The sequence below is a fragment of the Bos grunniens genome, chromosome 11, assembly GCF_055505025.1.
Source record: "Bos grunniens cultivar Pamir isolate PY7600 chromosome 11, Bosgru_T2T1.0, whole genome shotgun sequence".
Classification (NCBI taxonomy): Eukaryota; Metazoa; Chordata; class Mammalia; order Artiodactyla; family Bovidae; genus Bos; species Bos grunniens.
Window position 1 is genome coordinate 34,202,799 of NC_141175.1, and position 24,057 is coordinate 34,226,855.

General features: G+C 36.6%; 1 protein-coding gene across 3 annotated transcripts in view; it reads right to left on the reverse strand.

The window, feature by feature from the left end:
- ASXL2 (ASXL transcriptional regulator 2) overlaps positions 1–24,057 on the reverse strand; it is a 109,325-nt gene that overhangs the window by 58,655 nt on the left and 26,613 nt on the right. For 2 of the 3 annotated variants that reach the window (XM_086325923.1, XM_086325919.1), the window contains exon 2: positions 10,786–10,868. The exons of the other annotated variant lie outside the window; for it this stretch is intronic. In XM_086325923.1, coding sequence (XP_086182049.1) covers positions 10,786–10,868 — 83 coding nt within the window. The remainder of the gene's footprint in view (positions 1–10,785; positions 10,869–24,057) is intronic. 3 annotated transcript variants of the gene reach the window in all.

Consider the following 24,057-nt stretch of genomic DNA (forward strand, 5'->3'; position numbering starts at 1 on the left):
TGTCTTAACACGTATAACAAATCATTCCCCACACTTGAACACTTCTCCTCACCCCTCATAATGTTCAAAACTTTTTTTCTGAATCCACTAAATATGCTCACTGGATTCTTTACTAATTAACCCCCTTCACTTTCCCAGTTTATTCCTCTGTTCTTCCTCCCTATGGTAAATGGCAGCTGTACAATCAAGGAATCCTAGAAATAATTTTTCATTTTTCCCTTCCTTATACCTCCCATATCTAATCCATTAGCAAGTCCTGAAACATGATCTCAAATCTGTCTGTTCTCTTCACCCTAATCTAAACCACACCATATCTTGCATAATCTAGTAAAAGTCCTCTTTGTCTCCTCAATCCCTTCAACTCTCAAAATGCTGCAGCACACCCTTTATAAATTATATCTAAATATCAGACTACATGTCTTGTAATTTTCAGATGTAAATGTTTCAGGGTAGGCTTAGTATTTCCATTTGGACAGAGCCATGCTTAACCATGCCAATGGACTCACACTGGTTTACTGTGTTCTATTCACATCCACTTACTTATTTGGTTTTGGAAAAGCCAGGCTCCAATTATAGAACTAGTTGACACTGAGGTTCCAAACACCTAGTCATAAAACACCTGTGTTAAATGGCCTACACCAAACTGTGACAACCCCCCTTACTGCAATTTAAAAATGACTGGAAAACAAAGGTTACACCAAAATCTAGAATTCCATTCAAAGCCAAAGAAAAACACCAGGATTCTCCAACTCGAAATTTGTGGTTCACCATGGAAGATTCCATGAATTTAAAGCTCAATCCAATTTCACGATTTAAAATTGACTAGGACTTCTGGTACTGGTGAAGACAAAGCAGGCCCACAACAGCCAGCCTATCTGCCTGTTACACCAAAAGACTGTAGACAAAAATATAAAAAGCAACTTTTACAAAAAAACTTGTACATGAGTACAAGTAACATTATTACTTGTTCATAGTAACATTATTCATAATAGCCAAAAAGTAGAAACAACCAAATATCCATCAACAGATGAATGGGTAAATAAAATCTGGCGTATGTATATAATGGAATATTATTTGGCAACAAAGGAATGAAGTACTGATAAATGCTACCATATGAATGAGCCTTCAAATTCATCATATATGAAAGAAGCCAGTCATAGAAGACCACATATTATATAACTTCATCACACAAAATATCCAAAATTGGCAAATCCATGGAGACAAAAAGCACATTACTAATTGCCTAGGGCTGGGACAGGGGGAGAGTTGCAGGGGACAAGGAAGGGGAGTGGCAGCTTATGAGTATATGGCTTCTTTCCAGGGTGATGAAAGTGTTTTGGGTAAGTAAACTTTAAAAAAAAAAAAACACCTGAGCTGTATGTTCTAAAATGTAGACCACAATGGTATGTGAACTATATGTCAATTTTTAAAATTATCTCAACAAAATGACAAAGTATAGCAGAGATGTAAATGTAAACTCCCAACATTTGAGTTTTTAAAGTTAATCACACAGTGGTGTCTTGGGTTGTGCCCTGAGACAGGTAAAAAGGCCATTTGAAAAAAAAAAAAAAAATGGCAAAGTCTGAATAAAGTCTAGAGACTAAAAAAAAAAAGCAACTACTTAAAACACTGAAAATTAAGATAGCTGGCACGCTGGGAAGTCAAACCTAATTCACATGAGATCATACAGTATAAAATTTACCATTACCCACAGAAGGGTGGCCTTGCCCTTGGCTTAAGAAATAATATCACTAGGCCCTATGACGGAGAAGGCAATGGCACCCCACTCCAGTACTTTTGCCTGGAAATTCCCATGGACGGAGGAGCCTGGTAGGCTGCAGTCCATGGGGTCATGAAGAGTTGGACACGACTGAGCGACTTCACTTTCACTTTTCACTTTCATGCATCGGAGAAGGAAATGGCAACCCACTCTAGTGCTCTTGCCTGGAGAATCCCAGGGATGGGGGACCCTGGTGGGCTGCCGTCTCTGGGGTCGCACAGAATCAGACACGACTGAAGCGACTTAGTAGCAACAGCAGGCCCTATGAGGGCCAGCCACATAGAAACACTGCAATCTGGATATGTATCAAAACCCTGCTTTGATACATACCAACAATGTGATTTAAGGTGGGGGCTTGGGTCACATGGTATCTATCAGCTGACCACTAGAGGGGCTGGACACTGAAAACTGAATAATGCCTATATTATGGACCCCCAATAAATAAAAACTCTGGACACCAAGGCTTAAGTGAACTTCCCTGGTTGACAATACTCTGCTTACTGTCACACACTGATGCTGACAATTAACACTATCCTAAGTCATGGGGAGAGGATGACTGGAAGCTCTGCGCTGGGTACTGCACCCTGACTCTGTGTGTCTCTTCCCTTGACAAATCTTAATATGTATCCTTCCAAAACCAAATGCTTAACAATTTTCAGTGTTACACAAGTACTTTCAGCAAATTATCAAGCCTTGAGAGTCGTCAAATCTGTGAGGACTTCCCTGGTGGTCCCTGGTGGTCCACTGGTTAAGAATCCGTCTGCCAATGTAGGGGACACAGGTTCAATCCTTGTTCTGGGAAGATTCCATATTCTGCAGAGCAACTAAGCCCATGCACCACAATACTGAGCCCACATGCTGAGAGCCCATGCTCCACAGTGAGAGAAGGTACTGCAATGAGAAGCCCGTGCACCGCAACTAAAGAGTAGCCCCCATTCACTGTAACTAGAGAAACACTGCATGCAGCAACAAAGACTCAGTGCAGCCAAAAATAAAATAAATACAGACTTTTTTTTAAAAAAAGGAAATCTGTGAACTACGTAGTTGGTCTAATAAAGTGAGGGTAGTCATGTGGACTATACTCTAACTTCAGTTGGCTAAACTCTCAGAGAGTGAGTTTTCTGGGGTTTATTTCTCACCACTTTGACTAAAAAGCACGACCTAGCTGAGGAGATGTCCTACTGTAGAGGATAGGTAAAATTCTAAGAATGGGTTGTGGGGTATGGAATTCCTAAGAGAAAAGAACCAGAGAAGGGACTCCCCTAATTCCCTCACAAGGCCTGGGCTCATCTCTAAGCTGGCACACAAGACATTTCCCATCAACACAGCAAAGGCTTTTTAGAACTGAATCCCTGTTCACATCTCAGACTAACAAGGAACAGATCCAAAAGAGCAAAGCGAAGGCTTTAAAAGATGAAGTTATTATCAAACTAACACAGAAGAGAGAACATGTAGTCTGTGAATAATTGAGCTATTTAAAAAAAGAAAAGAAAAGAAATCAGCATTCTACGGAAGTTTTTAGAAGAAAAACAGAACATAAAACAATGTATTATTCAAAATGTCCAGAATACTACCTTAAATTTCTCAATAATCTAAGGTTCAGGAAAATGTGACAGATTCTCAAGGAAAAAAACAATCAACAGTTGCTAATCCTGAGATTACCCAGATGCTGGACTTAACAGTCAGAAACTTTAAAGCATTATTACTATATCCATGTGGCAAAGATAACTTGAAATTAATGGGAAGACAGAAGTTTTCAGCAAAGAAACGAAAACTATTAAAAAAAAAAAAACACACAAATTTTGGAATTAAAGGATATAATATCAGAAATTTAAAAAATATCACTGGATGGGCTCAGTGGCTGAATGCAGAACAATGAGAGAAGTGTCAGAAGATATGACAAAGGAGCAACAGAAATCATCCCATCTGAAATACAGACAGAAAAAGATTGAGGAAAAATGAGCAGACTCATGACACTGGAAGAAGACAAAGAATGTAGTGAAGAAAAAATATTTGAAGAATGGCTGAAAATCTGCCAAATTTGGCAAAATATATAAAGCTACAGATTCAAGAAGTTCAGTGAATGCTAAAGGGATTTAAACACAAAGAAATCCACACCTAGATATGTTTTTAAAAAAATCAAACTGCTGTAAACTAAGCAAAAAGAAATGATCTTGAAAGCAACCAGAGAAAACAGTGTATCAGTATTACTTACAGGAGGGCAATAATTGAAACAAGCATGCATTTCTCACCAAAAACCATGGAGGTCAGAAGGCAATAGAGCAACATTTTTAAAGTATTGAAATACAAGAGCTATCAATATCAAATTCTGTACCCAAAAAAAAATTCTTCAAAATGAAAGCCTCCCCTACACTACCCCTCCCAAAGGACATTCTCAAATGAAGGAAAACTAAGAATTCATCACCAGCAGAGCAGTTCTTAAAGAAATACTGAAAAGGAAGTGCTTCAGGCTGAAGGGAGGATGATACTGGAGGGAAATGTGGAACTTAAGGGAAGAATGAAGAGCACATGAAATGGTAAACATCTGGATAAAAATAGTCTTTCAGCTCTTTAGGGCCAGAAAGCAAATAATAACATTGTCTGGTGGGGAAGTCCATGTATGAGATGTAACCACTTCCCTGCTGGCTCAGAGGTTAAAGCATCTGCCTGCAAAACGAGAGACCTGGGTTCAATCCCCGGTTTGGGAAGATCCCCTGGAGAAGGAAATGGCGACCCACTCCAGTATTCTTGCCTGGAAAATCCCATGGACAGAGGAGCCTGGTGGGCTATAGTCCATTGGGTAGCAAAGAGTCGGACACAACTGAGCAACTTCACTTTCTACCCCCAAACCAGGAGAAAACATATACACAGGCTTTTCAAGCATGTATGGAACATTTAAAATCCCAACAGAGACCATATCCTCATCATAGTCATAAAATGATTTTTTTAATGGAAAAACAATGACAAAACAATAGAGAAAAAGCAAAGAAACAAAACTCTGGTCGCTTAAAAAAAAAAAAAAACCAAAAAAATTAACATATCTCTAGCAAGACTGACAAAGACAAAAGGGAAAATAAAAATCACCAACATCAGGAACAAAACAGGAGACTTTCCTCGAGGTTTGATCCCTGATCGAGAACTAAGATCCTGCATGCCAAATCTTCTTTAAAAAAGAAAAATATTGAGAGAGGAAGATATGTTGAACTGAAGAGGAAAAAGGCACCAGCTTTGTGGAGGTAATATCTCAGTTGACTTTGAAAGATTTCAAGATTCTTTCATAAGAGATGAGGATAAATGATGGCTTAGTGTCTTGAGTACAGATAAGAAATTTCAGATCCTAAACAGTCAACAGCACTGTACCAGTTTAGCTGGGGTACAGATGGAAGGAAATCAACTAAACAAAAGTGGTACATGGGACCAGTCAATGACCTGTTACTCATGAAAAATTACTGACGCTTTCTGTGCCAGTTATCGATTTATTGAGTTTTAGCTCCAAATCCAACCTTCTTTGCCCTTCTCTGTGATAATGAAGTTGGATTCTAGAAACATTTCTCCTTTGCCAGCTGGCTCAGTGTTAAATTTTGTCAGTAGAGTGCTGGGAGGACACTGCAAAAAGAAACAATGGGGTCTCTCCTTTCTGGTTTTAGTGTACTCTAGCCTGCTTCTTCTTGAGCTTGCAGCACCCAACAATATGAGGGACACTCCATAGTGGCTCACCCTTCAGCAATGTTCAGCAGAAAGCCTAAGGGTACCTCCCCAGAAAATTCTGCTGATGGCTCAGCTGGCTCCCCAGCTGAACACCCAGCAGGAGGCTTTCCAGCAAGTTCTTTTAGTACCCAGAAGGTGGCTTCCGATGTGCCACCTCAGGCTATGGCACCAGTGAACTCTGTCATCCACTGAACCAGAGCCCCATCTTCTCCATGGAGAGCTGAATCTGGGAACATGAAAGTTATTCTTTCCTAGGGCACACTGCCTTAGTCCTACAGTTGCTTCCCAAGTCTGTAATTACTGTATTCTTCTACGTTATCTTTACCTTTTAATAGTTAATTCTTGGTTACTAGTTAATATTGATCAGTTAATCACCAGTTAACTTCGTAACTTCCCTGTTAAACCATGTGTTGGTAGCTTCCGTCTGCTGACTGGACCCTGAGAACTACAGAACTATAACTCAAAGATAGGGATCTTTCACACACCTAATTTTAAAAGATTTTAAAGAATGCCCCAAGTCCCAGAAACAGCTCCAAGAAGCTGTGTGAGTATATTCAGGAGGCTGGAGTTTGAATTACCTCTGGGGTTTGTATGCATGCCTGATGGGATACTTTGCAATCACAGGAAGAAGTAATGACTCAAGTGAGGAGAAAAGAGGAATAGAGGGGAGGGGAGTACTGAGTTAGCCTTCCTGTAAACTGGAAAATCTACATCATCAGACAAAAAGGAAACATGTTAAGTGTTTGAAAGACTATTTTAAATACTGATGGCTAAGGACAGCCATTTGCTATACAAGTTAAACTGGTTCAAGATAAAATAAAACCCTGAATAATTTCTCTTAGAAACTAAAGTAGTCAAATGGTATCATGTCTCTCAAATGGATACATGTCTCTCCGAATCCTTGATTTCATTTGCAGTGTCTTGAGAGGAAAACAAAAATAGCTATCCTTTCAATATTTAGAGTCACCTAAATGTATAGCATGATCTAGAATCAATAACCCATCAGCTAAAGTGAGAATGGGGGTTTTTCAACCAAGTCAACCCAATAAATAAAATCTTTACCCAGTGAACAATACTAACTGTAAAAAGGAAACGATATAGGTAAAAATAAATGATTAAAAGCTTACAGAATTTTTTGTAAAGGTTCTGACAGAACTTCAACTTTGGAACAAGCAATTCTGTGTCAAAGAGCTCAAGACTAGGGAACTATTGCCCAGTTATCATTCCTATGTAAGTTAAGAGAAAAAACAATTAGGCTGTATTTTAGGCATGAAAAATTTAACAAGGAAGTGAGAAGTCACAACAAATTTTTAAAAGCCATTTATAATTTTCTGAAATAACTATTTATTGGCAAACAGTACAGAAACTTTTTTTTAAACATATGACCAAATATCACAGAGCATCTATCTAAATTACCAATAACTGTTACAACCTAAAAGTTCCAAATTCTTCTTTTTAAAATAATTTTTATCTTTTCTTCTTCCCAAAGGTTATTCCAACTCTTTTCACATCTTCTTATCTGTTCTCAACAGAACTAAGCTACTTTTAGAACACTCCAAAATGTTCTTTTCACCTGAAACAACAAAATCCATATCTTCTTTCTTCCCTGGGACTTCCTTGGGAAACTCTATCTTTAAAAGGGATTCACTTAGGAATTAAAAGCAAACAAACATAATGGAATGCCTGAAATCATAAGTTATTGTGAGGGGGAAAATTCATGGACCTTCTTTTTCTCTGTTTTTTAAAATGCTGGTATGCTTTATAGTTATAAGGAGCTTTTAATTCAAATGTTATAATATTCTAAGAATACTGTACATGTTTCTAATTAATTCATTCAAAATTCCATACTTTGGGTAAATGATTTTCAATCTTACCACCTAACTTCTCAAAGGGACTACAATCTTCCTCAACCAGGAGCCAATCACTTCATTTTTAATACTTCTTTTTGTTGACTGGTTCTGGCAAAATATATACATAATATACAAGTTACCATTTTAACCATTTTAAGTGTACTATTCAGTGGCATTAAGCGGATTTGCAATGTTGTGCAACCATTACCACTATCCACCTCTAGGACTTTTTCATCATCCCAGAGAGAAACTCTGTACCAATTAAACAGTAAGTCCCTATTCTCCCTACTCTCAGCCGCTGGTAACCTCTATGCCATCTCCTGTCTCTCTGAGTTTGCCTATTCTAGGTATCTCATGTCAGTGGAACTGTACAATATTTGCCTTTTTCTGTCTGCTTATTTCACTCACCATGTGTTTTTTAAAATACATAGGTATCTATCTATATACACATTCTCTTTCATATTCTTTTTTAAAATTTTTGTTGTATTATAGTTGATTTACAATGTTGTGTTACTTTCCATGTATACAGTACAGTGATTCAATTATACATATACTTACTTAGTGTGTTTTTAAGGTTCATCTATGTAGCATATATCAGAATCTCACTCCTTAAGGCTGAACAATATTCCACAGACTGTATATACCACATTTTATTTATCCATTCATTTGCTGACAGACATTGGAGCAGCTTCCATTTTAACATATTTTAAAATGAAACAATATAGTAGGAAATAACTAAAATTAAGCAAGATTCTTCAAAATAGGAGGAACAGAGAAAATGGAAAAAGTGGAAAAGCTTGTATTAAGGATTAAGGAATGAAAGTAAAACTAAAAAGGAGCACAGCTTCAATAAGCAAAGTATCTATTTCATCTCATAACCTACCTAAAGGTCTAAAGATTGTAAGACTACCATGTGACACGTCATGCAGCAAGAAGGTAGGCTATATCTACTTGTGAATATGACCTTCCAATCACTGATACTTCATATACTCATTAACAAGTAGGTGAGCAATGTCTACTACGTGCCAAGCCTGGGGGGAAAGGGGGAGGGGAAGGAGAATGCCAAGTGGATGGAGATTATGTCCTGCCTTCATGGAGCTACTAGCTTAATGTAAGCTATAGAGAAGATACATGATTTTAAGACCAAAACAATATGCAATTTCAAATCTTAAGTCCTATGAAAAAAGAACACAGAACACTATTAAGAAACTAAAAATGGAAAATGTGATCTATTAATAGATCAGGAAGTCAAAGATCTCTGAAAAAGACATACTCAAGTTGACACCCCAAAAAAATAAGAGTTAACTAAGTAAAGGGGTCAGCATGTACAAAGGCTAGGTGGGAATGCCCATCCCTACAAAACTGGGAACTAACAAAAGTGACCCCCCCAACCCCCGACAAAGTTATGGGAATGGACAAAATTGCACTTGAGTTGGAGAGAAGATAATGAGCAAAAGAACTGAGAGGAAAAGTTCACAGAGGAAGAAAGAAAATTAGAATATCTGTGGACACTTCAAGTAAGGAAACATTTCAAGAAGGAAGTATTAATAGCAGTCATCTGTGTTAAATAATGCTGAGTGGTAAGACAGGCAAAACTATAAGTTCTGTAAGGTAACAAAATGGAAGTCACTGGAGACTTAAAAAGTACTGCTTTGTGGTCACATAACTGTATTACCACAATAGCTTAATCAAGAACAGCTATTTGTAAGTTGTCACTGAGTGAAGCCAGAAGCTATTTTTGATGACTCCACCATCTTGCTACATTTTTTAAGTTCTTCCTTTTTTCTCCCTTCTGTTCTTATTTAGTATTCTTTCTTATTCACTGTTCCTGCCTACTCTCTAGAAATAATAATGACAAGTTTACAGCCACAGAGCCTTACTATGTTAGAGATGGATGATCCTGCAATTGTCATTTAGACCTAGGGCATTGTTAAGAGTTTGATCTCTTTATACAGGTTTCCTGGTCTATTTCCTCAGTGTGTATCAAAAGTCTAATTTTATGAAAAGAATTGAAATCTCTTGCTTATTCCTATTCTAGAAAATTCTATTGTGTCACAAAAAAGATATTAAAATGCCTTAGCATAATTTGTTCCTCAAAGTAACTAAAATCACTATCATTTTCTCCTGTAGCCTATACAGATATCTAGGATTAGAAGATTATGCTTTACTCTAGTAAGTCTAGCCAAACTCAAATAAAAATTTTGAATAATGTCATTGATAAATTAAGAGTGATTAATCTTTTAATAATTTACAAGAAATATGTTTAAGACTCATTCTTCACACATTTTAATGGTTTAATTTACAAATGATCACATATTTTTTAGGACATATTAATTATACAGAGATAAACTTTTACTTCATATTTAGTATTAACAGAGCAAGCTAATTTGTCCCCAACCTACTGACATTTGGCCACATATCAAAGTTTTTAACTGTATTACTAAAAAAGAGCCAACTTAAAAAATCTGGAATTTCATGTTAAAGAAAATAAAAATTAAAAAATCTCAAACGTGCAATGGCTATTCATCAAAAAATATACAATCCATCTACAAATATTCCAGTATAGCTCACTATTTCTCAATAGCAACACCACTGGCGTCTGAGCTGAGCAATTCTTCCCTGAGAAGGGCTGTCCAGCACAATGTGCATGGAAGACATTTAGCACCCTTGTTCTATTCCCGTTATCACCACAGTGCTCCCTCCTTTCTAGTCATGGTGATAATCAAAATCTAGTCATGGTCCCCCAAAATTCTGAACACTTTCCCTATGGCTGTTACACAAATTTCACCCCTGACTGAGAACAACTAGTAGCACAGCAACCTCTTTCTCTTAATGAAAATGTCTCTAATGTAGACACCCAGATTTCTGCCTTAACATATAAAGTATATTGAACATAACTTTAATATTTCTTGATGACAGAGGGTCTTGACTATGAACAGTGACCATTATGTCCTGTTGTAATATAATAAAGCTCTTAAAAATTAAAGTGTGTTTTATCTTTGGTCCTATAATAATTGACCCTGGCTGTTTTATTTGAACATAAGACTATTACTTAAAACACATACTGCTTTATATATTTTTTCCACAATTCTTTTTGGCCAAGGTTATTTTTTCCTAGACTACATCTACCATTCTCTGAACTGTTTAGAGTATTTTTTATTTGCTAATGATCAAGCTTATTACATCAAAAGATGTGGATGAAAATGGCTCCAGGCCTCCTAAGAATTAAAGTGCATGGGTGTGGCAATAGCTATCTTATAAGAAATTTTTTCTAACTTACTTTTGGTTTTTTACCTGTGCTATGACTGAAAACTCCGAAGATCTGAATTCAACAAATCATAAATTAATAAAGCAATTATTACTAAATAATCTTTGAAGACTGCTATATACTACAAAATATTCTAATCGAGTATTATAATTATTACAAATAACACTTAAATAACTCACCTGATTTCTTTTAGTCCTTCTCTCTGGATAACTTGAAGAATTTCTTTATGACTCATGGGTGTATTGGGATATTTTTCTAAGACCTGAGAAACAAGTATATAGTAACAAATTATTTACTTAAATTCTTATAATTATGCATGTAAACTATATTTCTTATTCTTATTATAGCTATGTATTAATTTCATCCAGCACATACAAATCCAGAGACCTTTCATCCCTTAAATTTTGGGATAATAAATGAAAAATTAATGGACATTCTTTAAATAGGACATTCTTTTCTTCAGTCACAAACCATACATCAAATCCCAAAGCAGAAATAAGTCAAAAAAGATTACTAATTATTATGAATGCATAATATGAAATTATGCTTACTTTCTGCCTCCAACACCACATAACATAACTACTTGTAGATTTACTGGAAATAGCTTAAGGAGTATCCACCTTAACATTTCCAAACAAAGTCTAGTACATTTTGGATGCTCAGTAATTTCCTAACCAAAATAAATGAACAATATAATGAAATTAAACAGTATCTGTGTTCTGGTAAAGAGGATACAAGCAAAGTTTATCCTGTCTCTCCTCTTGAATATGATTAAAAACCTGGACAGAGTACACAGAGCAGCTAGTTTTCTGAGGACTCTGAAAATGGAAGCAGTTGGTTTTGAGGAGGAAACCAAAACCAGAAGTACTACTAACCCAGCAGTGAGTTTCCTGGTTTTATTTCCCCTAGGATCACTCAGTCCAGACTTCAAAGCAGCCCCAAATCAGAACTGCACAGTAAGTGCAGACAGAAATGGCTTCAAAAGAAGTCTTCCCTTTTTCTGTCTGAAAAGCAGTCAAGGGGGCCCCAAAAGGGGAGGAAGATCCTCTTGGTTTTTTCCCTTTCTCTCAGACCCCGCTCCCAAGCAATTCAAAGGCAGCAGCTGTGGCAGTGATGATACCAGCAGTGGCTGGACAAGGACCTAAAACTTCAAGAAAGCGGGTTCCGTCCAATCCTATGAATGTGGTGGGAATTCCTAAGGTTTATATCCTTTTTCTACCATCCTGTCGCTTGGCATCAAAGGCAGATGCAGCTGTGGAAGTGTGTAGCAAAACGCTGAGATGAAAACATGAGTTATTTAGCCATAGGACTAGGAAGAAAGTTCTCTAGGAGCCAGAAAGTGTCAGGAAACTTGCAAAGAGAAAGGAACTCAAAAAGTGACACCAAGAAGTTCAACAAACACTCCTGGGGTCACCCAAGAACTAAGCATATGTGGACACAACCCTAAACACACTATCCGGTTCCCAAAGTTAGCACTCAGTGGTGCACATGCAGGACAGATAGAAACAAGTTTTAAAAACTAGACACTAGAATTTTAGTGCACAGAAGATAGGCCGAAACTTGGGACCTGAACCTAAAAGGCCAAATGCCTGCTTAAAAAGCACCCCCAATCCCTCAAAATAAAGTACCAACAACATTCTCCATAGGACTCAAATGAGACAGTATCAAAGTTTTACTGCAACAGAAATGTCACAAAAGGAAAAAAATGTCTAATACACAAACCCAAATCACTTGACATATGAAGAAAAATCTCAGTAACTCAACAAAGGAAAAGACAACCTACAGACAACAAACTTGAGATGACACAAATGCTGGAATTTTCAGGTAAAGATTTTAAGGCAGCTATTATAACCATGCTGCAAGAAGAGGAAAAAAAAAAGAAGCGAGAAGACTATTCTTGGGGGGAAAAAAACAGAAGTATTAGCAAAGAAGTAAGGTTGATTATACCATTGTGTGTGTACCTGTGTGGTGTAGAAAACAAAATTAAAATAAAAGACTAAAAACTACAATCCAAAGTAAAATCCAAAATTCTCTAGAGGGGCTCAACTGCAGAATGGAGGTAACAGGGGAAGAGAGTCAGTGAACCTGAAGATTGAGCAACAGAAACTATTCAATTTGACAAACAGAAAAGTTACAGGGGGAGAAAACAAAAAAACAGATGAACAGAGTCAATGGGCATGTCACTAGAGTCCCAAAATGAGAAAATAAAGAGTAGCATGCACAAAACATAATGTAAAGGAATAGCAGCAAAAGCTTAGCAAATTTGGTGACAGATACACACCTACAATTTCAGGAGAACCAATGAATCTCAAACAACAAAATTCAAGGAAATCTATACCCAGATATATCACAACCAAATTACTGAAAACCAAAGAAAATTTTAAAATCTTGAAAGCAGCCAAGGATAAACAGTATTTCACTTAGGAGAACAACAATTCAAGTGACTCAAGTGGGTTTCTCATCAGAAACCATGAAAGGCAGAAACAGTGAAGTACATTTTTGAGTGCTGAAAGATAAGGACTGTAATTAAAACACTCCTGTCCAGCAAAAATATCCTCTAAGAATGAAGAAGAAATTAAGACATTCTTAAAGGAAAATGAAGGATATTTTCCACTAACAGACTTGCTTTAAATTGCTTTCTTATAAGTCAATTTTGTACTCCTCCTTTTCTTTTTATACAAATTTTAGGCAGAAACTCTTTACCTGAATCATTTTCCATTCTAAACCTGGAACCCTTGGCAATTAGTGGATGAAAGTGAAAGCTAAAATTGAACCAATCTACATTATACTATCAAAGGAGTTATCAATTAGCACAGCAACTGTATCACAAACAATAGATACAAGATTTATGTAATAGATATCACTTGAAGTCAGATATCTCAGATCAGCCACTAAGGTATCAAGATGTGATATCAGCAACTATCATTTATAAAGAAGACACAAACAAGTGCTAATCATTCTCTCAGTTAAATGTCTCAGCAACCTTAAAAGGGAAGCATCATTACTCCCATTTAAGAAGTGGGATAACTAACCCTCAGGATAGTTATCTATTGTTATAGATAACAAATCGTAAATTTGCTAATAGCTAAGCAAATTTCCAAACATAATGCAGCAAGGTAAGTGGGAGTCATAATTCAAACTCAGGTCTACCTTGCAGCTTCCAGCGCACTGTGTCCTGTGTCTGCATCTCTTTCCTCATTTGCTTAACCATAAAATCCAACAAATAAACTTGTTTACATCTTCCATGACCTCTCTGCTACATCAGATGTTATTAACCTTTCCCTCTTAAGATACTGCTCTCTCCAGACTCTTTTTTTCCAATATGTTTCTCCGTAGTCTTTTCGTTGTTCTTCAGTTGCTAGACCATGTCTGACTTGAGATTCTATGGACCACGTAGCCTGCCAGGCTTCTCTGTCCAACACATTTCCCAGGCAAGAATACTGGAGTGGGTTGCCATTTCCTTCTCCAGTCTTTTTCTATGGCCACCCCCTAAATATTTCACAAGCATCATTTTAGAGCTTTTCCTTTTCACTCCAACTCTCCCTGAATAAAATCATCCATTCCCAAGACTTCATCAATCACTCCCATTTTGATAAATGAAAATCAGCAGCACAGTCTGTTTATAACTGCTTTTAAACATCAACCTTGTATGTTTTATCTCAAAATTAACATGCCCCGAATTTAACTTACTACCTTTATCCAACTTAAGGCCTATAACAGAAAACTGGACCTGTATTTACTATCTATATATTAAAATCATATAAAGTTACTAAAAATGGAGAAAAATACATCATGGACACAGATAGCTCATAAAATAATTAAAACAACTGAACAGAAAACATAAAGTAACATTTGCATACTGAAATACTTACAGATAAAATTATATGATGTTGGAGATTTGCTTCAAAGTTATAAGGAGAAAATTTAGATAGAGATTAAGTATTGCAAGGCAGGCTATAAGTCAATAATTATAGAAACTATAAGATGGTACAAAAATATTCATTATATTACTGTTGACTTTTATGTACACATTCAATATCCTATAATAAAAATTTATGGAAGAAACAACAAAGAATGCTTGATTTCACAAACGATCAAATGCAAAAAAAAAAGTCACATTTCAATGGTTTTTTCCCTGCTACTTTGGACAGCAAAAACATGGCAATAATAAAACAACACCATGAAATGGATATGTACACATAATCCAGTGTACAAATTCAACTTTATTCAACATTCAACTTTAAACTATTGATAATATAAGAAAATATTCATTGTTACTCAATAAAGAAAAAAGTTTAAAGGTTTCTTATCTAATAAAAAGATATTAAGAAAACCAGTATATTTACACAAGTGAATATTATATAGCTACAGATGAAAAGAAAACACACACTTAAATCTAGGTGTGGAATCCAAGTACCAGACAACACAATGTGGGGCAGAGTGACTTCAACAACTCAGATTTTCAAAAGTCAGGGACACATCCCTCTTTGGCCCTTCCTTAACCCTGTCTTGAAAATGAAGAAGACAAGTCATTCTGAACCATACAGACAAGGACACACCCTAAGAACGGTGTAAAGTCAGCCACTGTTTCCACCGTTTCCCCATCTATTTCCCATGAAGTGATGGGACCGGATACCATGATCTTCGTTTTCTGAATGTTGAGCTTTAAGCCAACTTTTCCACTCTTGTCTTTCACTTTCATCAAGAGGCTGTTTAGTTCTTCTTCACTTTCTGCCATAAGGGTGGTGTCATTGCATATCTGAGGTTATTGATATTTCTCCCGGCAATCTTGATCCCAGCTTGTGCTTCATCCAGTCCAGCGTTTCTCATGATGTACTGTGCGTATAAGTTAAATAAGCAGGGTGACAATATACAGCCTTGACATACTCCTTTTCCTACTTGGAACCAGTCTGTTGTTCCATGTCCAGTTCTAACTGTTGCTTCCTGACCTGCCTACAGATTTCTCAAGAGGATATGCAGCCAAAGCCATATCTAACTATTAGGTTGGTACAAAAGTAACTGCAGTTTCAGCCACGAATTTTAAATCATAACTCAAACACATCTTTATTAAGCAAAACAGGAACCATTACAATCAACACATTTTTGTCAACAAGAAGTAAGTTTATTATTCCTGTAGCATAAATCCATGCTTCAGGATTCGAGGAACTCTTGGAAAGACTTTTCTGCCTCCTGCTGGTTGTGGAAGCATTTTGCCTGCAAAAAGTTGTCAAGATGCTTGAAGAACTGGTAGTCGGTCGGCGAGGGGTCAGGTGAATAATGCTGGACGAGGAAAACTTCATAGCCCAATTCGTTCAACTTTTGAAGTGTTGGTTGAGCAATATGAGGATGGACATTGTCGAGGAAAAGAACTGGGCCCTTTCTATTGACCGTTGCCAACTGCAGGCACTGCAGTTTTCGGTTCATCTCATCTATTTAATGAGCATATGTAATGGTTTTACCAGGATTCAGAAAGCTATTAGGGGATCAAATGGGCAGCAGACCACCAAATAGTGACCACCTTTTTTTGATGAAAATTTGACTTTGGGAAGTGCTTTGGAGCTTCTTGGCCCAACAACTGAGCTGGTTGTCACCAGTTGTCATAAAATCCACTTTTCGTCGCACATCGCTATCTGATTGAGAAATGGTTCGTTGTACAGTAAGAGAAGACAACATTTCAAAATGATGGTTTTTCTGATTTGCAGTCAGCTCATGAGGCACTCACTTATCAACTTTTTTCACCTTTCCAATTTGCTTCAAATGCCAAATGACCATAGAATGGTCAACTTCTACTGTAGTTTTCACAGGATCAGCTTTCGTGACTGCACTCAACTGGTCGTTGTTAACTTCCAATGGCCAGCCACTGTGCTCATCTTCAAGGCTCTTACCTCCTTTGCAAAACTTCTTGAAGCACCTCTGCACTGTATATTAGCTAGCAGTTCCTGGGCCAGATGTTATTGTTGATGCTGCAAGTCGTTCTCCACTACTTTATGACTCATTTTAAACTCAAATAAAAAATCACTTAAATTTGCTTTTTGTTTAGCATCATTTCTATAGTCCAACATAAAATAAACAGCAAGTAATAAGTATTAGCTAAAAAATGAAAAATGTGCATTAAAATGATGTATAACATAACTACATTTAAGAATGTATTCCAATATGAAACAGCAAATTTCAACAATGTAAAACCGCAATTTCTTCTACACCAGCCTAAATGACTCATCAGTCTATTCACATGACAGTTAAGTAATCTTCCTAAAACTTAAATTACATATTCCTCTGATTTTCAACCCGTCACTTTTTAAAATATTAAAATCAAAACAAATCTGAATTCCTAATAGAGTCTAAGAAATTCTACATGAAACTCTCATCTCACTTTTCTCAGATTACCCTCTTGCCCTTTCTCAAACATAACCAGTTCATTCCTAATTCAGGGCCTCTGTTCTTGCTCCCTCCTCTTACAATACTTTTCCTCAGGAATTCATGGACTCTCTCCCTCACTTCACTTCTTCAGAGATATTCCTGACCACTCTAAAATACACTCAGACACTCACAAGCAACACCATCCCTACAGACACACAATTTTATTACTTTAGCCAGATTTTCCCCCTACCTTTACTGAAATATAACTGACAACACACTGTGTAAGTTAAGGTGTACAATGTGATGACTTGATACATGTATATATTGTTAAATGACTGCCACACATTAAGGCTAACTTAACACATTCACTGTCTCACATAGGCACCTTTTTGGGTGTGTGGTAAGAACATTTCAGATATGTTCTCTAAGCAAATTTCAAGTTTATAATACAGTATTGTTAATCACAGTAACCATGCTGAACATTATACCCCAGAACGCATTTATCTTAAAACTGCTAATTTGTATCCTCTGACCAATATAGCCCAATTTCCTCTACCACTCAACCCCTGGTAACCATTCATCTACACTCTGTTCCTATGAGTTCAACTTTTTTGGATTTCATATATAAATGAGATGATGCAATATTTGTCTTTCTCTGTCTGGCTTATTTCAATGCCCTAGACTGCCAATAATACTAAACATTAGGCAAGAACTAAACTTTACAAAAATACGAAGCAACATTAAGTTAAATCCCAAGACTTCACTCCCTATAAAGTCACTTATATGTTCTATTAATATTTACATTATAAATATTCAAATGAAAAAAAGACAAAATAGTAAGCTATTCTGCAAGAAAAGCAAGGGTAAAATATCACAGAATAAGCCCCATTCATATGTAAGAATACTTTGGTTAATTAATCATAATGAGGCAGAATATCAGAGTCCAAATCCCAACTCTACCAGAAAGTAGTGATGAGCAAACTGGAGGATGTGGTTGCCCTACTGTTCATGTGAACCAGCGGCTTTCTGTCCAAGGAGCTATGAAGTGGAAATTAATAAAAATTTCTTTGGAATATCAAATCTTAACTGAAAGGTAACAATTAATCCACTATCAGAATGAAACGAACTCTATTTAGAATTTAAAACTTTTATATTATCCATGGTAATGGTAATAATAAAAGTATTTTCTAATTTATTATCCAGAGCAAGGAATTACTTTAATATGGTTGAACTTTACTATTTATATATAAATACTTAATATGCTGATAAGACATTAAGCTACTGGAAATGGAGACGTGAAATTTCTGTGTTTTTTTTTTAATTTTATTTTTAATTGGAGGATAATTACTTTATTGTGATGGTTTCTTCCATACATCAACACAAATTAGCCATAAGTATACATATGTCTCCTCACTCTTCAACCTCCCTCCCACTTCCCTCCCCACCCCACCCCTCTAGGTTGTCACAGAGCACCAGCTTTGGGTTCCCTGTGTCATACAGTCTGTGTTCTTTCTTAATGAAAATTATTTTCATTGATTTTCTAGGTGTACTGTTTTTTAATGAAATAAAATAGAGGAAGCCAATTAGTTAAAACTGCTTAAGAGATGTTTACTTTCCTTTAAAAAAATAAAAGTTTATGACCAATACCTTACTAAGCATTTTAAATTAATCTTAATTTAGAAATTTATGCTAAATTTTCTCAATATTTAGAACTATATATTATTTAGTCTGATGGAAAAAAAGAAATGTTGATAAATTAAATACAAGGACTCTATTAACTTTTTTTGGAGGGGGGAGTTGGGGGGCTTCCCAGCGGCACTGTTGGTAAAGAATCTGCTTGCCAGTGCATAAGACACACAAGAGATGCAGGTTCCATCCCTGGGTTGGGAAGATCCTGTGGAGTAGGAAAATGGCACCACTCCAGTATTCTTGCCTGGAAAATTCCATGGACAAAGGAGCCTGGTGTGCTACAGTCCACAGGGGTTGCAAAGTTGGACACGACTGAGTATGCACGCACTTCACTTCATTAACTTTTAAGTATGACCATTTTAAAACATACACAAATTCAGAGAGAACACTACAATCAACAATTGTCAACACATGGCTTATTTTGTTTCAGCCATACCTGCAGCCACGCCCAAGAATATTGGAGGGGGTAGGCTATCCCTTCTCCAACAATCTTCCCAACCCAGGAATCAAACCAGGGTCTCCTGGTGGATTGCAGGTGGATCCTTGTATGTGGGTGGGAAGCATACAAAGTGGATTATCCTGAAACAAATCTCAACATTTCATCCAAAAATACTTACTATAGATTTCTTAAAAAGGATAAGGACTGAAAAAAAAAAAAAGGATAAAGACTATTTTTAAAAATAAAAAATACCACTTTACTCCTCAGAATGTAACTATAGTTCCTTAATTATCAAATTATTTAGACAATGTCCTCAATTTTCATGGGGAAGAGAAAACTATGTTTATCTATGGATTTCTCCCTTTTTATCTTCCAATTTATTTACTGAAAAAAAAAAACCAAACAAACAAGAAAACTATAATTTCCCACATTCTGTATTTTGCTAACTGTATGTACTCTGAACATATTTCCTGAAAATTAGAATTACCTAGAGGGCTGCACAGATCCAGATTTTATTTTACCGAAAGAACATCACAGTGTTGTTTACTCTGCCCCCTCCACGCCACCCCCGCCACACACACACACACGAGAATACACAGGATAGCTATGGTCTCTTTTCTGAGACGTCAAGATGAATCAGGACGACAACTCATATAGAAAAAAGCAGGATAACTGTTTGAATCTATCCTTCTATTTATTATCAGAATAATTAGCTAGTTTTTCTAGTATACGCCAACAGTGACTGGTGAGTATGGCTTTTTTCTTTGACATACCATTAGGAATATTATGAATACAATTTTATGTAATGCCATTATGAATTTTAATATATTTTACACTTTAATTACTGTGTTTTCTCATTTAACCTATAAACTGGTTATTCACAACCACTATCCCTTGTGTATATACCATTTGTATGAGCTCTCATTTTCATATTAAATATATTAAAACTTCTATTGTCACATTTACTGCAAATACTTTTTCCAGTTTATTCTTCATCTTTTCATTACTGTTGTTTTTCCATGGAGGCTTTTATTGGTTTCACATATTATAGCTCATTAGTCTTTTCTTTTGATTTCTTTAAGCACACCTATGTTTATTCTCCCTTCAATAGCTTAATATTTTTCAATATTTGCATTTAACTTTTAATTCCCTTAATTTTTAATAAGAAAATGTACATAAACAGAAAAATGTACAGACACACTAGAGAAACCCAAATGGGAAAGATGAAGAGGAAAATAAAATGCCCACGTCTATTTGTTAGCAAAAATACCATACTCCATTACATTATCACTACAATACTATTACTGTAGAGCTATTACTATTACATTATTTTACCACGAATTAATTTTAATTGGAAAGACTGCTTGTTTCACAAAACATTTAGTTTACTTTAACCACAGGAGGGCAGTGTTTATCAAACAAAAAATCATTCTATTGGAATTGTTCATGAACTTACAAAACAATTTTTAGAAACTATTTTATAACAAACTGAGTAACTGTTGAGAAGAATTAAAATCAACACTACACAGAATTAAAGTATAAATTTGTTTTTTAAAGTGTACTTAGTCCATCTACTTCTTTACTTGCAGATTCTCACATCCAGCTAATACAAGGATATAAAATTTGTACTTTTCAATATTCAAGAATTATATAAACAGGTCCTAAATTTGGGTTTGATTCTCACCTAATTAAAAGCAGTATTTCAATTACTGCTGCATTTCTGAGTTCATTACAAATAGGAGCAGATATGTAGAGCCTGAATTTTGTGTTATCTAGAAAATTTTACTTTACATTTAAAATATACATATGAAAACATGCTAATCTTTACAGATTTACATCAGTGCCCTGTGGCTTATTCACTATCCAAAAGCTTTAATTTAATGTCACAGTAGTGGATGAAGTCCACCAGGAAACATGCAGAATGAGAAGTGGTAAGAGCCAATGATAAAGGGTCAGAGAAGAAAAACTAGCAAATAAACAAAGGAGTAGCCAAAGAAATAGGAAGGAATACAGAAGAATACATTGCCTCAGAAAAGACAGAAGCATTTTAAAAAGGATAAAGTGATCAGCAATGTCAAAACCCCCCTAGAGGTTGAGATGGCAACTTCAAAGTCTTCTGTATTTAGCAACAAGAAGTTCTCAGCTTTACAAGTTCAGATTCCATTTAATCACGAGGGAAGAAATCAAGCTTGAGGAGGTTTAGCACTGAATGGGAGGTCCAGGAGTAGCAACAAGGAGTTAAAGCAACTCTTCTTAAACAGTGAAGGAAAACATGGAATCAAGGAATAACTGTTTTGTCAAATGGACCTGAACAAGTTCCACTGAACAGGATAAGTAAGGAACAGAGGCATCCCTTAGCCATACCAACTCTTCCCATGCCAATTTGAGAGGCAAATGCTTCGGAGAGTTTGACAAATTTCTCTTTTCCCAAACCTGTGCTATTTACAATGTGACACTCAGAAACAAATGAAGTCAGAGGATGCAGTATTCCTCACCTACCAAACTCACTATACAAACACTATGAGTTCATGAGCTGAACAGATAATATGGAAATATGGAATTAAGGCAGAAGGAACAGCTGATAGAGCCAAACATCTTACCTGCCTACTGAACAGTATCTGTTGATCACTCTGTCCTGAGATGCACTCCTCTGTTCAGCTTCTTTGACACCAGACTCTCCTTGCTTCCCTCCTATCTCTCCACTAGCAACTTTTCGTTCTCCACAAAGTTGATCTTTCTCAAAATTCTCTTATCCCCAGTTTCTACTCTCCTTGGACATTTTCATCCTCCCATAGCTTCCAAATACTGCTTTTAATTAGGTGAGAATCAAACCCAAATATAGGACCTGTTTATATAATTCTTGAATATTGAAAAGTATAAATTTTATATCCTTGTATTAGCTGGATGTGAGAATCTGCAAGTAAAGAAGTAGATGGACTAAGGACTCCATACACACCTGCAGTGTTTATCACACTGTATTTATTATAACTGCATCTTAAATCATCTGTCTTGCCCACTGGTTTAGGCTTCACAAGGGCTGCAATGCCAAAGAATGCTCAAACTACCACACAATTGTACTCATCTCACACGCTAGTAAAGTAATGCTCAAAATTCTCCAAGCCAGGCTTCAGCAATATGTGAACCGTGAACTTCCTGATGGTCAAGCTGGTTTTAGAAAAGGCAGAGGAACCAGAGATCAAATTGCCAACATCCGCTGGATCATGGAAAAAGCAAGAGAGTTCCAGAAAAACATCTATTTCTGCTTTATTGACTATGCCAAAGCCTTTGACTGTGTGGATCACAATCAACTGTGGAAAATTCTGAAAGAGATGGGAATACCAGACCACCTGATCTGCCTCTTGAGAAATCTGTATGCAGCTCAGGAAGCAACAATTAGAACTGGACATGGAACAACAGACTGGTTCCAAACAGGAAAAGGAGTTCGTCAAGGCTGTATATTGTCACCCTGTTTGTTTAACTTATACCCAGAGTACATCATGAGAAACGCTGGACTGGAAGAAACACAAGCTGGAATCAAGATTGCCGGGAGAAATATCAACCTCAGATATGCAGATGACACCACCCTTATGGCAGAAAGTGAAGAGGAACTCAAAAGCCTCTTGATGAAAGTGAAAGTGGAGAGTGAAAAAGTTGGCTTCAAGCTCAACATTCAGAAAACAAAGATCATGGCATCCGGTCCCACCACTTCATGGGAAATAGATGGGGAAACAGTGGAAACAGTGTCAGACTTTATTTTTCGGGGCTCCAAAATCACTACAGATGGTGACTGCAGCCATGAAATTAAAAGCCGCTTACTCCTTGGAAGGAAAGTTATGACCAACCTAGATAGCATATTCAAAAGCAGAGACATTACTTTGCCAACAAAGGTCCGTCTAGTTAAGGCTCTGGTTTTTCCTGTGGTCATGTATGGATGTGAGAGTTGGACTGTGAAGAAGGCTAAGCGCCGAAGAATTGATGCTTTTGAACTGTGGTGTTGGACAAGGCTCTTGAGAGTCCCTTGGACTGCAAGGAGATCAGCCCTGGGATTTCTTTGGAAGGAATGATGCTAAAGCTGGAACTCCAGTACTTTGGCCATCTCATGCAAAGAGTTGACTCATTGGAAAAGACTCTGATGCTGGGAGGGACTGGGGGCAGGAGGAGAAGGGGAATGACAGAGGATGAGATGGCTGGATGGCATCACTGACTCGATGGACGTGAGTCTCAGTGAACTCTGGGAGTTGGTGATGGACAGGGAGGCCTGGCGTGCTGCGATTCATGGAGTCACAAAGAGTCGGACACAACTGAGCGACTGATCTATCTGATCTGATCTGATGGAAGACAAGTTTCCTTGCTCTTAAGCATTAAGCTATACAGTCTCTCAATCAGTTATACATCCACACTACTCCTAACACTAACTCTTAACAAACATTTACTAAGTGCTTCTTAAGTGCCAAAAACTGGATATACAAAAATGAGTAAGAATCAAGCCCTGTAGTTCACTGCTAGGGTATAGATTGAGTAGGGGAAAAGAGAGATGGACATTTACAATACAAGAGATGAAACACTGATAACATCTATAAAGAACTATGGAAACAAAGGTAAAGAACATTAATTCTTCCTATAAAAATTATGCAGTATTTCAAATGCAGAGTAAACGACAAAATAATAAAACACTGAAGTATCAACTAACAAGCTTTGTCAAATCCACAAAGGGAAATGAACAGAAATATTTTATACCTTGATTAGGGTGGTGGTTACACAAGTAACCAGAGAACTCAACTTACCAACCAGAGAACTCAACTTACTCATACCTGAACATGAAACTGTTTTAATACCTAAAATGACCAAAGCAAGAGGCAGTGAACTGATACCCAATAAAGAGGGTTGGGGATGGTAGGCAGGGCAAGTGAGAAGAAAAGATGTAAGTTCTCTGCTTGATAAGTAAATAAATCTTTAGGGTAAA